The sequence below is a fragment of the Tauraco erythrolophus genome, chromosome 18 (genome assembly GCF_009769465.1).
Source record: "Tauraco erythrolophus isolate bTauEry1 chromosome 18, bTauEry1.pri, whole genome shotgun sequence".
In the NCBI taxonomy this organism is placed as follows: Eukaryota; Metazoa; Chordata; class Aves; order Musophagiformes; family Musophagidae; genus Tauraco; species Tauraco erythrolophus.
In genome coordinates this window covers 2402374-2417390 of record NC_141482.1, presented here as the reverse complement: position 1 = coordinate 2417390, position 15017 = coordinate 2402374, and the positions used below count along the sequence as shown (strand labels likewise).

Here is a 15017-nt window from a genome sequence, read left to right as displayed (position 1 = left end):
CGCTCTCCAGCACGGCCGCTACAAGCTCTTGGGCCATCAGCCTAATTTCCTGCTGGTGATGTGGAGGAGAAGTCTCCAAAGGCTCTGCTTCTCTGGCGCGGCGAAGCATTCTTTGGACAGCCCTGTGGGCCACCCACTCTTGCCAAGCTGGCTTTGAGCAGGGGGCCTAGACTTCTGTTGCAGCTTGTTGTTCCCGTCCCAACACAGGTTGGGAGTAGGTTTGGCCCTCGTCCAAAGCTGCTTTCACTCTTCTGCATCGCCCCGAATGCAGGGAGGTCTTGCCGCTCTTGGCTGGAGGTGGGCAAGATGGTTTTGGGGGCTTCAGGTGCCGCTCGACCAGGCAGGAAGTGTCGATCCCTCTCGGTGGCTTGGGGTCACGACTTCTGGCCGGCTGCTGCCCACACCTTTCCTGAAAGGTGACACCAGGTTGTGTCGCTGTTTCCTGCACAAACTGCTCCGATTTGCCACAGCGCCGGTGTGCGCAGCGTCCATCGTTGAGGCAGCTGGAGCCGGCCATGCCTGGCCTGGGGCAGCTCCTGGGCCCACCCCCACGGGCGGCCCCCAGACCCACACTGCCATTTGTGTCCCGTACACCCCCAGCTTTCACCTGCAGAGGACAGCACGGGAGGCCACTCCAGCCAGTCTTGAGGGGAAAAGAAGATAAAAAGAGTTCCAGGGACATAGAGAAAGGCAGAGGGAGGGCTCTGGGGGCACTCAAGGGCACACGGAGGGCTGTCGTGGGTACCCAGAGGCATGCCAAGGGCTCGGGCTGGGAAACGAAAGGCACACGGACGGCTCTTGGCCGCAGCGAACAGCACATCTAGAGCTGCGGGCCACACCAAAGGGCTAACAGAAGGCCCCAGGAAGCACAAAAACAGAAATGGAGGGCCTTGGGAGGCTGCTGTTTGGCAGCCCCTCAGTTGCTGAAATGACCACGCCAGTCCCTGGGGAATACGAAAAGGCAAACACAGACGCCTCGAGGAGGCAAGAGGAGAAGTCCTCTGGGAAAGAGGAAAAGCTGAAGGCCAGTCCCTTGGCGGGACACCGAAAGGGCCACCGAAGGCCTTGGGTGGGAGCCCAAAGGCCCATCAGGAGGTCTTCAGGGGACGAGAGAATAACCGCACAGAACGGGGCACAGCCTTCAGCAGCACCTACCTATGGGTCTGACATAAGGCACGAGCACAGCTTTAGGGAGCTGGGCCAGCCCCTCAGACAGCCTGGCCACAGAGCCTCCTAAACTCGGCAGAAACGTCGGCTACTTTCCTCTTCCCTCCTTAAGATTCCCTGTAAAACTGGGTCTTAGCCTGGCCGAGGCTGCAGGAGGGAGGAAGACGAGGGAAAACCTGGCAGGGAAAATGCCCAGACACAGTATGGCCTGGCATACATAAATGCAGCCCAAGCAAGCCCTTGTCAGCCAACTCTTTATTCTGTGCCTGGTGGAGCTGCCCAGGGGCTCGACACCTCTCCTGCCACACAGCTCCTCAGGGCGTCCTCCACGAGCCTCCCAGCTCACTGGGCTGCTGGGGCTGGCCTTGGACAGGCTTTGCACGCACCAGCCTGTGCCGTGCTCCTGTCCGGGCAGGGGGCTTCGGACCCACCGGAGGGACAGGCTGTTTGGAAAGCTGTGGAGCCACAGAGGGGAGGGTGTCCTCAGCCGGACAGCTCTCCTTTCCGGCTTGTGCTGTGGGCGCTTTTGCCACACGCCGTCCAAAATGCAGCCTGAGGATCTGTGCCGGCCCGGCGTGACAGCTCTGCTCTGACACAGAGTCAATGAACTGACTTGCCACAGCCCTTATGGCCCAAGTGCTGGCTGAGGCTCTTGGCTTTGGCTTCGTTTCTGTCTCCACCTTCTTCTCTGCCGTTCCAAGAACCTCAGGGGCAACGGTGGGGGCATGCCCAGTCCGTTCTGCACGGCGCTGCTGAACTCTGGAGACGGCATTTTTCATGCTCTCCCTGGCGATCGTGAGACTCGGTCGCGAGACGTCAGCGGCGGTTGTTCTTGGCCGTGGCTGTAACACAGGCAACGCTGCTCCCTTGCCTGCTGCCAGGCTCTGCTGTTGGGATGCACTGGGGAATCCTTGTCCTTCTTCCAGGCGCTGCCTTGAGATAGGCGTCTGGGGTGGCTGCAGCTGTCTGTGAGAGAGAATTCCCTTGGGAAGCTCCAAGATCTCAGAATAGCTGCAGCTTGAGCCTTCGTCAAAAACAAAAGCTATAAAGGATTCCAAGGTGCACAAAACTCTGTCAAAAAACTCTTGGGCGTGTTTGTCAAGGGAGGCCTGTGCAGGTGCTCTGTCAGGAGCCGCTGTTTGAGCTTAGCACGATTGCTCTTCCTCGGAGTTGCCCACTTGGGTGTCCCCTCTGGCAACAGGCTGCTCCTTCTGCCTGCCTGCTGGCCCCGGCTCAGACGCTCCGGACGTGCGGGACGCCAAACGCTTCTCCACGCTCTCCAGCACGGCCGCTACAAGCTCTTGGGCCATCAGCCTAATTTCCTGCCGGCGATGTGGAGGAGAAGTCTCTGAAGGCTCTGCTTTTCTGGCGCGGCGAAGCTTCTTTGGACAGCCCTGTGGGCCACCCACTCTTGCCAAGCTGGCTTTGAGCAGGGGGCCTAGACTGGGTCGTCTCCACAGTTCCCTTCCCACCCCAGCTGCTCTGGGATTCTGTGAAGCCAAGCTGGCATCCTCGCCAGCCGGCAAGAAATGCACGGAGCCCCCAGGCCACAGACGCTCCGTTTTGGCTCGGGTTTACCCCCTTTTCCTTATAAACCTCTCTGTTGTCCCGCGCAAAGCAGCCTCCCGTGGGGAATTGCACTGAGTTGGGTTTTTGGCCCATCACTGTCAGTACCTAATTCCTGACTGGCGCCCTGAGAAACGCAGCTGCAGGGATGCCTGAGGCCTGGGGCAGCGCGCAGGCCACACACCGGCTGGGCGCTGCCTGTGAGAAGCCCGGCCGGGCACAGCGGCTTCCTGCCCGGCTTCCCGGCAGCTTCCAGAGAGGCCGCCAAGGATCCCGCGGCGCACGAAACTCCGTCGGGAGCTGCTCGGGCCGCTCGCCAAGCGCAGCCGGGAAGATGCTCCGTCGGAGGCGGCCCTTTCCCTCAGAGGCGCGGCCGCCGCCCCGCGGCGCGTGCCCAACGCTCTCCCGTTCACGCGCCGCCTCCCGCGCCCGACTCCCCCCGGGCCCGCGCCGCGCGCCCAGCGGCTCCGCTCCCGCCTCGCGCCCCGCGGCTCCGCACCGCGCGCAGCAGCCGCGCCGGGCGCTGCGCTGATTGGACGCCGCTGCGGCGCCGCTCGCCCGCCGCTCGCCCCGCCGCTCGCCCCGCCGCTGCGGCGCCGCTCGCCCGCCGCTCGCCCCGCCGCTCGCCCGCCGCTCGCCCGCCGCTCGCCCGCCGCTCGCCCCGCCGCTCGCCCGCCGCTCGCCCCGCCGCTCGCCCCGCCGCTGCGACGCCGCTCGCCCCGCCGCTCGCCCCGCCGCTCGCCCGCCGCTCGCCCCGCCGCTCGCCCGCAGCCGCTCGCTCCGCCGCTCGCCCCGCCGCTCGCCCGCAGCCGCTCGCCCCGCCGCTCGCCCCGCCGCTCGCCCGCCGCTCGCCCCGCCGCTCGCCCCGCCGCTGCGGCGCCGCTCGCCCCGCCGCTCGCCCCGCCGCTCGCCCGCCGCTCGCCCGCCGCTCGCCCCGCCGCTCGCCCCGCCGCTGCGGCGCCGCTCGCCCCGCCGCTCGCCCCGCCGCTCGCCCCGCCGCTCGCCCGCAGCCGCGCGCGGGCGGGCGCAGCGCCCGTGGCGGAGGCGACCGGGAGCGGCGCCGGGCGGCCCCGGGCCGACCCTCACGGGCGGCCCCAGGCCTGGCGGAGACCCGCCGCCAGGAAGCGGCCCAGCGCCGGCGAGCTGTGCCGCGTCGCTCCGCACGGCCGGCGCCCGTCGCTGAAGGCGGGTTCCATGGCTGGGGCCGCGGCCGCGGCAGCCGTCATGATGGAGCGAGCGGCCGCCTTCTCCTGCCGCCCCGGCGGTAACGGTGCCCCGTGCGGGGAGAGCTGCGGCAGCTGGGGACACACCGACCTTCTTCACCCGGCAGCGGCTGCGTCGCTTTGAACGCACAAACGCCCACGGCCTTACAGCGGTGTGACCTGTGCAACCCCCTGCCCGCAGGAGAGACTGAAAACCGGAAACAACTGAGCAGCAAAACGAGTCGATGGGGCCTGGACACGAGAAAGAAAACCTTTCCTCCCCAGGACTATGTGGATAGCTGTTGCAGGTAAAGACGCTTGGATCCACCACGCCGAGGCGAACGCCGCGCCCACCTCCTGGCCGTGATCCTCCTTTCGCTGCTGCTGAACTCCATCTGAGGAATTCCATACAGTTACAGCACGTAACTCCAAGATCAAACTGGTGGCTATTGTTAAGGAGAGACCACCTTAAACAATTCAGATTACTTTTGTGTACAGCGTGGGTCAGATATCGTGCAAGGTGCGACTCCGTGTTTCGTCGGCGTGAGCACAGCCCTGTCGCTAACACGTAACGCCTGAAACTGGCTGAGCTTGAAGGTGAACCTGAGCGACAGCTTCCCAGCATGGGGAAAGTCTCAACACCGGCCACACGGACCGACCAAGACACTGTGCGATTCCCGCTCCTCCGTGTAGCGCCAGCTGAATCTTGCACGTGTAGGGTTAATGCTGCTGCACCATCAGTCCATGTGAACAGCAGCGATTAAATCTGTAACACGACAAAATGGTGTCCTGTTATTCCGCTGACACCGATCTCCCAAAAGGACAGTTTTTATTGTGTGGACCCCAGGCCTAAAATTCAATGCCGCAAAACGCAGCCGGCGGCCCACGCGCACTTGGAAGACTCCCAGCCTCCCCGCTAACAAGAAATACCTCAACCAAAGGGAACACAAAAAGCAGCAGAAGGAGCCCATCTCACGCTCTACCGGCGCGTTGTGACTCAGCTGTAGATGTGTCGAGCAAAGGGGCAGCGGTGGCACTAAGCCGACTGTCGTTAGTGGGAGTCCCTGCACCAGCAGCAGGTGCCAGCCTCCAGCTGATAAAGGTGGCCCGTACGCTCGCGAAAACTCGGAGCGTCACCTCCGCTTGCGTTGCATTGCTGCGAGAGGGACGGCATTGGAACAGGGGAGCGACCTTAGAAAACAGAGCAGTTACGGATGGCTTGTTACTTAGGGCCAGCCACGGGGATGAAGGTTTGGAAGGACTTTGTTGGTTCGGTCTCACACATAACAATAAACCAAGAGAAGCCAAATTGAGAAACTTTAGTACAAAACCTGAGACAGGACCTGAAAGGAATAGAATGGTGGAACGGGTTGTCAAACGTGTTTTCTTCTGGTTCCCCAATACTGGAACGATGTAGCCGTTTGGTACTAACAGTATTAGGCATTGTACTTACTGGAGAGGTCACAGTCTGCTGTTTTGCTCGAGCACGGCCAACCTGTCTCGCTCCACTTAGTGGCTACAAATACTGTTCTGCTCCAATTTAAAGCGTGCAGGGAATGTTAGGCCAGAAAAAGCTCCAATGGAAGTGTCTTTGAAGACAAACACAAGAGAACTTGACCGACCGACAGGCACCTCACCTGTACAAGTGGGTCTGCTGCTAGAAGAAACCAGACCAAGCCGGCTGAAAGCGGCAAAGGTGCAGCAAAATGGTGCAAATGCAGCTAATAATCATGCAACAAGCATGCTTGCACAGCGGGGTCGCAGGAACAGTGACTCGGAAGGGAATGGTAACAAGGGATACCATGGCCAAAGCCAACAGGTCATGTAAACTGTAAAAAGGAGCGTGTGAGAAGTCCTAAAATCGTATGTAAGGAATCCAGAGCGGAACACTCTTGGCCTTCTCAAGCTCCCAGCCGAGAAGTCCTGCTGTCGCTGCCAATAAAAGAGGTTTCAGCTGGAGTATACTTCTGCTGCCGTCATTCCAGTAACCGTCTACGAACTGGAAGGAAAGAAAACATGAGCAAATACGTTTTGCTAACAGTCTCCTGTTTTGACTGACTCTCTACCCCATTCTCCTCCTGTTTTTTTTTCATTTTCACCCAGCATTGTGCAAAGATGGTTAGGGTGGCAAGGAGGGAGCACAGCAAGCTCACTGCCCTGGATTTCAGGAGAGCAGACGTCCTTGGCTCTTGTCCAAATCCACTGAGTTGGATTTTTGGCCCATCACTGTCAATATCTAATTCCTGACTGGCGCCCTGAGAAACACAGAGGACGGGCACAGGCAGAGGCCGATGGAAACCCCTCTCCTCCCCTTTCCTCAGGCTCCCCTTCAGCCCAGACACCTCCTTGCCCCCTTCCCAGTCTCCCCTGCCCTCCCTGCTGCTGCTTACTTCTGCTCTCACTTCCTGCCGCTTTTTGGCTGGATTCGGTGGGGTCTCCAGTGGCCCGCTCCTCCAGTCTGACCATCGAGCATATCGACTGCGTGCCCCAGTTTGGGATCAGTGGTGTGTTGCCTGTCCTGCTCGAGTCACTGGGGCAGCTGTAAACTGAAGAGGTCCTGCCAGGCCGGCTGGTGACACAAAGGCAAGAAACAGGGAGCGTGATGAATTGCACATGCAGATGACCAACCACCATGGCTTTCATGGGAAACAGCCAAGCGCACAGCCCAGGACGGCACTTGTGATGCTCTCCCTGGCAAGAAAGCTGGAGAGGGGCTTTGGACAAGGGTGTGTAGTGACAGGACACGGGGAAATGGTTTTAAACTGAAAGAGGGGAGATTTCAATGAGATCTAAGGAAGAAATTCTTCCCTCTGAGGGTGCTGAGGCACTGGACCAGGTTGCCCAGAGAAGCTGTGGCTGCCCCATCCCTGGAAGTGTTCAAGGCCAGCTGGGCTGGATGAGGCTTCGAGCAACCTGGTGTAGTGGGGGGTGTCCCTGCCCATGGCAGGGGGGCTGGAACTTGATGGTCTTTAAGGTCCCTTCCAACGCAAACCATTCCATGATTCTACGATTCTGTGTTCCTGGCTGCTGCTGTGCTCAAGGCTCCTGCACTTTCTCCTCCTTTTACGCAGCTCCGGCCACTCCAGCCACTCTTGAGGGGTAAAGGGGGTAAAAGGAGTTCCCCGGGGCATAAAGAAAGGCAGAGAGAGGGATCTGGGTGGAAGCAAAGGCAAACAGAGGATGGAGGCAGGTACCCAGGGGCACACAAAAGGCCGGGGCTGGCCACTGAAATGCACATGGATGGCTCTGAGCTGCACCAAAAGGCACATGGATGGCTCTGAGCCGCACCAAAAGGCACATGGAGGGCCATAGGAGACACGCAAAGAGACATGGAGGGCCTTTGGGGGCACCAAAAAGAAACGGCAGTCCCTCGGTTGGGCTTCCCCATTTGGAAGAATGGGCAGGCATCCAGGGAGGAATAAGGGAAGAAGTTAGGGCATGTAGGGAGATAATCAGGGGGGCAAAAGCCCAACTGGAACTTAGGCTGGCCTGCTCCATAAAGGACAACAAAAAGTCCTTCTATAAATACATTAATAACAAAAGGAGGGCTAAAGATCACCTCCAGCCCCTGCTGGACACAGGGGGTACGTTAGTCACTAGTCATGAGGACAAAGCTGAGGTCCTTAATGCCTTCTTTGCCTCAGTCTTTAATAACAAGGTCAGCAGTTCCCAGGTGAGCTGGCCTATGGTGTCTGAGAGCAGGGAGGGAGAGCAAATTGAAGCTCCTGTGATCCAAGAGGAACTGGTCAAGGATCTGCTTCATCGGCTGGATGCCCACAAGTCTATGGGGCCTGATGGTATCCACCCGAGAGTCCTGAGAGAGCTGGCGGATGTCATTGCCAAACCCCTGTCCATGATCTTTGGGCAGTCTTGGCTCACTGGGGAAGCTCCGCTGGACTGGAGGCTGGCGGATGTCACCCCCATTTACAAAAAAGGGCGGAAGGAGGATCCGGGGAACTACAGGCCTGTCAGTCTGACCTCGGTGACGGGCAAAGTCATGGAACAGGTTATCTTGAGTGCTATGAATGAGCACATACAGGTTAACCGGGTGATCAGGCCCAGTCAACATGGGTTTATGAAAGGCAGGTCTTGCCAATCAAACCTGATCACCTTCTGTGATGGGGTGACCCGCCTGGGTCAGGGAAGGGCGAGGATGTAGTTTTCCTTGACCTCAGTAAAGCCTTTGATACAGTTTCTCATAGTGTTCTGGTTGAGAAACTGGTAACTGCTGGCCTGGATAGGCACACCCTCCTTTGGGTTAAAAACTGGCTGGACGGCCGGGCCCAAAGAGTGGTGGTAAATGGGGCTAAATCCGGCTGGAGGCCGGTCACCAGTGGGGTTCCCCAGGGCTCAGTGCTGGGTCCGGTTCTGTTTAACATCTTTATCAATGACCTGGACGAGGGGATTGAATGTACCCTCAGTAAGTTTGCGGATGACACCAAGCTGGGAGGCTGTGTCGATCTGCTCGAAGGCAGGGAGGCCAGCAGTGTGCCCAGGTGGCCAAAAAGGCCAATGGGATGCTGGCGTGTATCGAGAATAGTGTGACCAGCAGGAGCAGGGAAGTGATCCTGCCCCTGTACTCGGCACTGGTGAGGCCACACCTGGAATATTGTGTCCAGTTTTGGGCCCCTCGCTTTAAGAGAGATATTGAGCTCCTGGAGCGGGGCCAGAGAAGGGCGACTAAACTGGTCAAGGGGCTGGAAAATAAAACTTATGGGGAGCGGCTGAGGGAGTTGGGGCTGTTTAGCCTGGAGAAGAGGAGGCTGAGGGGAGACCTGATTACGGCCTACAAATACTTGAGAAAAGATGGTGGGGAGGTGGGGGAAGGGCTCTTTACATTAGTGATGGGTGATAGAACAAGAGGAAATGGGTATAAGCTTAGTCAGGGGAGATTCAGGTTGGATGTTAGGAAGTATTTCTTCTCTGAAAGGGTTGTCAGCCACTGGAATAGGCTGCCCAGGGAGGTGGTTGAGTCCCCATCCCTGGATGTGTTTAAGAATAGGGTGGATGAACTCCTTAGGGATATGGTTTAATGAGGATTAGGGACGGTTGGACTGGATGATCTCTAAGGTCTTTTCCAACCTAGAAATCTATGAATCTATGTCTCGCTGTTGCCTGCACAAGCGCTCACGCTCCTACGTGCTGAGGCTTCAGGCGTGTCGTGATCCATCTGCTTCTTTCTGGATCTAAACGTCCCTAGAGTCCGTCTTGCTACAGTTATTCATCTATGATGCCAGATAATGGGAGGGTTTCAGAGAGGAGTTGAAGGGTCGGGATGCTGGCATTATTTTAGCAACCCTGGGGGTATCCTGTCTTCTTCAGGATGGGGGCTGTCCTTCTCCTCGCCATGAGCTGGAGTCCTTTAGTCATGCTTCCTTAAGCATCAATGTGGGGTATACAATGTGAACTACGCATGGCTGAAGAAAGTTCACGCAGTTCCATACTATAAAGACTAATCGGTGCGATGGTTAGAGAATGAGGTTTTTCCTAACAGCCCCTCCTTTTCTTTTGATCATCAGAGTCACAGCCCACTCTTCATTAATTTAGTCGTTAATTGAGTTCATGAAGTAATGCTACGCTGTAAACACACATATGTAATTATGAAGCAAAATAAGAGTGAATACAAAACCAAAATCCCTTTAGCTCACAGTCCTGTACCTATGTCTGGGAGCCAAGACATTAACCATCCAAACAGATTTAGGGGAGATGCCTCGTTTTCTTCAGGTAATAGTTTTAAATGAGTCTTTACCTTGTTTATACCAGTTTCATTTTCCTGGTCTGGATTTACTAAAACCAGACGCTGTTATTCAGTAACATGCCTACTCTGTCCTGTGCTGCTGAAAGGCAGCCTAAGGCTAATCGATTCTGGTTTACTGTTTGTGGTCATCATTTGATTTCTTCCTGTAGGGCTATAATACTATGTGCTATTTATTAATGGCTTTTTCTAAGTCTTTGACACATTTGGAATCACTCTTTCTAGTTTTGCAACCCCTAACCATGGGATAAAAGCTCTTACAAACAGATCCAACTCAGTGCCACACTCTGTTACTCTGTTAGAAGGTTGCAACGCTGTTTCTTATATATACCAGTAGTTATGTGCTACAGAAGCAGAAAAGATGCTGGTTCTAACCTGTGTGGATGGTATTAATGCACTTCGACTATAACTTTTCAGCCCAGGTTGTGGGTAAATACGCAAATGCGCTTTCGCCACATATCCAGGTCCACATTTCCGCTCTGGAGTCCCCAACATCAGAAGGACATGGAGCTGTTGGAGCAGGTCCAGAGGAGGCCACGAAGATGATGCCAGGGCTGGAGCACCTCTGCTCTGGAGACAGGCTGAGAGAGTTGGGGCTGTTCAGCCTGGAGAAGAGAAGGCTCCGGGTTTGATCTTATAGCAGCCTTCCAGTACTTAAAGGAGGCCTACAGGAAAGCTGGAGAGGGGCTTTTTCCAAGGGTGTGTAGTGACAGGACACGGGGCAATGGCTTTAAACTGAAAGAGGGGAGATTTCGATGGGATCTAAGGAAGAAATTCTTCCCTCTGAGGGTGCTGAGGCACTGGGCCAGGTTGCCCAGAGAAGCTGTGGTTGCCCCATCCCTGGAAGCATTCAAGGCCAGGATGGACGAGGCTTTGGGCAACCTGGTGTAGTGGAAGGTGTCCCTGCCCATGGCAGGGGGGCTGGAACTTGATGGTCTTTGAGGTCCCTTCCAATCCAAACCATTCCATGATTCTATAATCCAATATTGCTCTGGTAGTTGTGTAAATAGGATACTATAATCTTCAAATAAATCTCAGTCATGTAAGCTGTGTCCTGCAAAGCTGTTAGCATGTGCCACGTTTTGTTGTGTAAGTAAACCAGTAAGGTTTGGACCCGGATTAGATTACTCAGAACAATCAGGATCCTATAGGCCCGTAGTGGAAACCAAGATTTGATTATCTTCAGTTCGATTATAGCTTCCTACAGAACATCAAGTTCATCTGAATACCCACATTGTCTCGGAGTCTCCAGGACCTGATAAACTCCATCCAGGAACAAATCTACAGTGTGATGTCTTATTGTAAGAGGTTTTATGTAAGGGCTTTTGGAGAATTTCCCTTCCACACTCCATGGATGTAGTATATAGGCGGGTTTTGGAAGAACACATCGACCCAAGATGTGAATTGTCTATTTCCATTAATTCTATTAATTCTGAAAATGTATTGGCATTTTCAGTTCCCAACCCTTCCAAAGTGAGCATGCTTCTCAATAGGTTTGCTCTCCAAGCACACCCAGGGGTCTCCTTTGAAACTAGTGACAAACCCTTCTTGGGTTTCTCCTTCCTTTCTAGTGAAAATCCATGACATATGTGCTCATCCTTGTACCATTGAGAATTCAACGGGACAGAAATCCAGGAGAGTTGATTTCTGGTAGAGGATGGGCTTGAAGTGCATCTCCTACAGTCGGGCTTAGTTGCCCCTGCTGCAGTTTGCACCGTTGCTGTGGCCGAATTATGGAATGAATACTAATCACTATTCCACCACAGGCTTGTAAGGAAGGTTATCGTGTCAAAATCTAGGCTTCCAAAGCACTATTAACAGGAAAACCAAACAGACACCAATAGCAAAAATAATCATACCTTGGTTGCACTCTAGTTCTACGCCAGGGCATGGTTCAGTCCACACGCTACTCCTGAGTATCAGATACTTTCCACCTTCCTGCTGTTCAATTCTTACACAAGATCAGTGGTTTCACAGCCAACCCACTGGCTCTGTGTAAATTCCCAGCTGTGGGTGAATCAGTCTCTGCAGTGGTGGGTGTTCCCTTAGTGGCAGGAGGGTTTCCTGGTTCCACTTCCAGACTGGCTGCAGCTTCCAGGTGGGAGCGATGGATTCAAGTCAATTTTTCCCCCACCTTTACTACTGAGGAAGGTCAGCAGTAACAAAAACGGTCCCTCCTACCAAGGAGACAAGTCACTCTTTCTGTTACGTGCTTTTACCCAAACTTTAACTGCCGAGATTGAAGGGGTGCAGAGCCCCTTCGAGAGGTACTGGTTGTACTAAGCTGTGCCCGGGCATGACTGTATTTCAATAATTTCTGAACCTGCAAAACACACTGGGTCACACTTCATCTCCTGCTAATAAAATTGGGTGAGTGGGCACAGCAGTTCTGGGGAGTTGCGTCGGTCTCTCAAACAGTATTTCATAGGGAGGCAGTTTTGTTGTTCACTGAGGCCTGTGTTAAATATTCCTTAAGGCTAAAGGCAGTGCGTGCGACACCCGGTTACCTATTTGGTTGCAGCATAAATTCCTGGCACGGATCCATTTTTAGCACTGGCTGGGTGAGTGCAGCAGTGCCCAAATGCCCGAGACGGAGAGGCACTTTTGCTATGGCAATCAGGTACTGCTTAGAGAAAGTAGGAAGGTTTTCCACACTTGCTTTCCACATTCCCTGGGAATCTCTGATCAGTTCCTAGTTTTCCATAGAGTCAATTTCTTTGGCAGGAAGAGTCAGACATAGCTTTTCAGGAGCAGGCAACACCAGGTTGGACGGTTGGACTGTTTGGGAGCGCAGTGGTTCGTACAGCTGTCGTGCTGTGGCTTTAGCAGCAATATCTGTTGGACTTCTCATCTCTTCTTTTCTCCTTCTGCCGGTATGGGCTGGCTGAGGAATGACAGTAAACTTCTCTGGAATTGTATAGCTTTTAACAGTTCAGCAATTTGAGCAGCATTTGATGTTTTAAGTCCACTCGGAGTATAAAGCCACTCAACTTCCTCAAGTGCTCAGGAGCATGGCATACTCCAAGTGCATATCCAGAATCAGTATAAATATTTACAGTCTTTTCTTGGGCCAGCTGACAGGCCTTTGTTGATGCAGTTAACATCCAGCTTTGGCCGGCCCGGAGCACTGCTATGGGCAAGCCCTTCTTTCGCTCAGCACCACGGAGCCAGGAGCTTCCCTCGACCCCCCAGCCCTGACGGGCTGCAGCTCCTGCTGTAGAGCAGGTGGCCACAAGGACTGCTCGGAATGGTGGGCACCCTGTAAAAGAAGAGAGCTTCTCTGCCCCTTTCTACTTCCTTTACCTTTTCGCCCAGCTTTGCCCTGCAGAAGACAGGCTTGGAGTCGGGACGCACAGGGATCTTGACCCCGAGTGGGAGGTCCAGCAGATGATGGGGATCCATCAGGCCAGGAGCTGCTTCTCCCAGGTGCTGTCTTCTGTGCCCAAGCTAGGGAGACAGAGACACTCAGGCACTGGCTCTATGAGCCTCCTCCAAGAAGGGGCATGTCCTGAGGCCCCAGAGCAGCCCTCCATGTGCCAACACTCCCTGGCTGAGCCCTGTCCACTGAACGAAAATAGATTGAGAGCAGCTCTGAGGAGAAGGACATGGAGGTGTTGGTTGATGAGAAGCTTAACATGAGCCGGCAATGTGCTCTGGCAGCCCAGAAAGCCAACCGTGTCCTGGGCTGCAGCCTAAGAAGTGTGGCCAGCAGATCCTAGGAGGGGATTGTCCCCCTCTAATCTGCTCTCAGGAGACCCCCCCACCCCCCAGTGCTGCATTCAGCTCTGGGATCCCCAACATCAGAAGGACATGGAGCTGTTGGAGCAGGTCCAGAAGAGGCCACAAAAACAATCCGAGGGCTGGAGCGCCTCTGCTATGGAGACAGGCTGAGAGAGTTGGGGCTGTTCAGCCTGGAGAAGAGTAGGCTCCAGGGAGATCTTCCAGTACTTAAAGTGGCTGCAAGAAAGCTGGAGAGGGGCTTTGGACAAGGACATGTAGTGACAGGACAAGGGGCAGTGGCTTTAAACTAAAAGAGCAGAGATTTCAATGAGATCTGAGGAAGAAATTCTTCCCTCTGAGGGTGGTGAGGCACCGGCACAGTTGCCTGTTGCTCACCAGCCTGGGCTGCAGCACCAAGGACGCTGTTGCATCTTCCACAGCCAGGAGGAAATGGCCTGCCTCTTGTAGGCAGGGTCTGTACCTTGAATTAATTAGTTTTCATTATATTCAACTCAGTCCAGCTGGGTAATAATGATCGGATGCCATAATTCCCTCTTTTTGTTTTACAATTTTTTGTTTTCAAAGGTTTTTTCAAGAAGGCCTTAAGGTGAGCAGAAACCCAGTCCATTCATTCCAACTCCAGCACGCTTCCCTCCCACAAATACCACATCAGGGCTTGCAGCTTTACCTTTTCACCAAAGGACTCTCGCTCGGGCTCCTGGCTCCGGCTCTCGGCACTTCTCAGGGTCTCGCAGATGTATCACATCGGGGTCACCAGTTGTTGCTCACCAGCCTGGGCTGCAGCACTAAGGACACTGTTGCATCTCCCACATCCAGGAGAAAACGGCCTGCCTCTTGCAGGCAGGGTCTGAACCTTGAGTTAATTAGTTCATTATATTCAACTCAGTGCAGCTGGCTAATAGTGATTGGATGCCATACCTTCCAACCCAAACCATTCCATGACTCTATGATTCTATGTTCCTGGCTGCTGCTGTGCTTAAGGCTCCTGCACTGACTTTCTCTCCCTTTCTCCTCCTTTTATGCAGCTCCGGCCACTCCAGCCACTCTTGAGGGGTAAAGGGGGTAAAAGGAGTTCCCTGGGGCGTAAAGAAAGGCAGAGGGAGGGCTCTGGGTGGCACCCAAGGGCAAGTGGAGCATGGAGGCAGGTACCCAGGGGCACACAAAAGGCCGGGGCTGGCCACTGAAATGCACATGGATGGCTCTGAGCCGCACCAAAAGGCACATGGATGGCTCTGAGCCGCACCAAAAGGCACATGGATGGCTCTGAGCCGCACCAAAAGGCACATGGAGGGCCATAGGAGACACGCAAAGAGACATGGAGGGCCTTTGGGGGCACCAAAAGGAAACGGCAGCCCCTCGGTTGACCCCCAAGGCCCATGGGAGCCCTTGGGCACACAGAAAGGCAAACACAGAGGCCCTGAGGACGCCACGGCATGGCCTGGCTTGAATGAAGGTAGGCACACGCAAGCACCTGGCACGGAACTCTTTATTGCTAGCACAAGGCTGTCAAGGCTCTGTTTGCTGCCTGGTGGAGCTGCCCAGGAGCTTGGCACCTCTCCTGCCACACAGCTTCTCAGGGCGTCCTC

At 55.2% G+C, this 15017-nt stretch overlaps 1 protein-coding gene across 1 annotated transcript; it reads right to left on the bottom strand.

Moving 5' to 3' along the window:
* Window positions 1-166: 166 nt before the first annotated feature.
* LOC147527480 (uncharacterized) lies at window positions 167-3959 on the bottom strand. The gene is given in 4 exon segments (XM_086623147.1): window positions 167-607; window positions 1514-1603; window positions 1605-2532; window positions 3820-3959. Coding segments are annotated over 4 exon segments (1599 nt in total).
* Between the last annotated feature and the right edge of the window lie 11058 nt (window positions 3960-15017).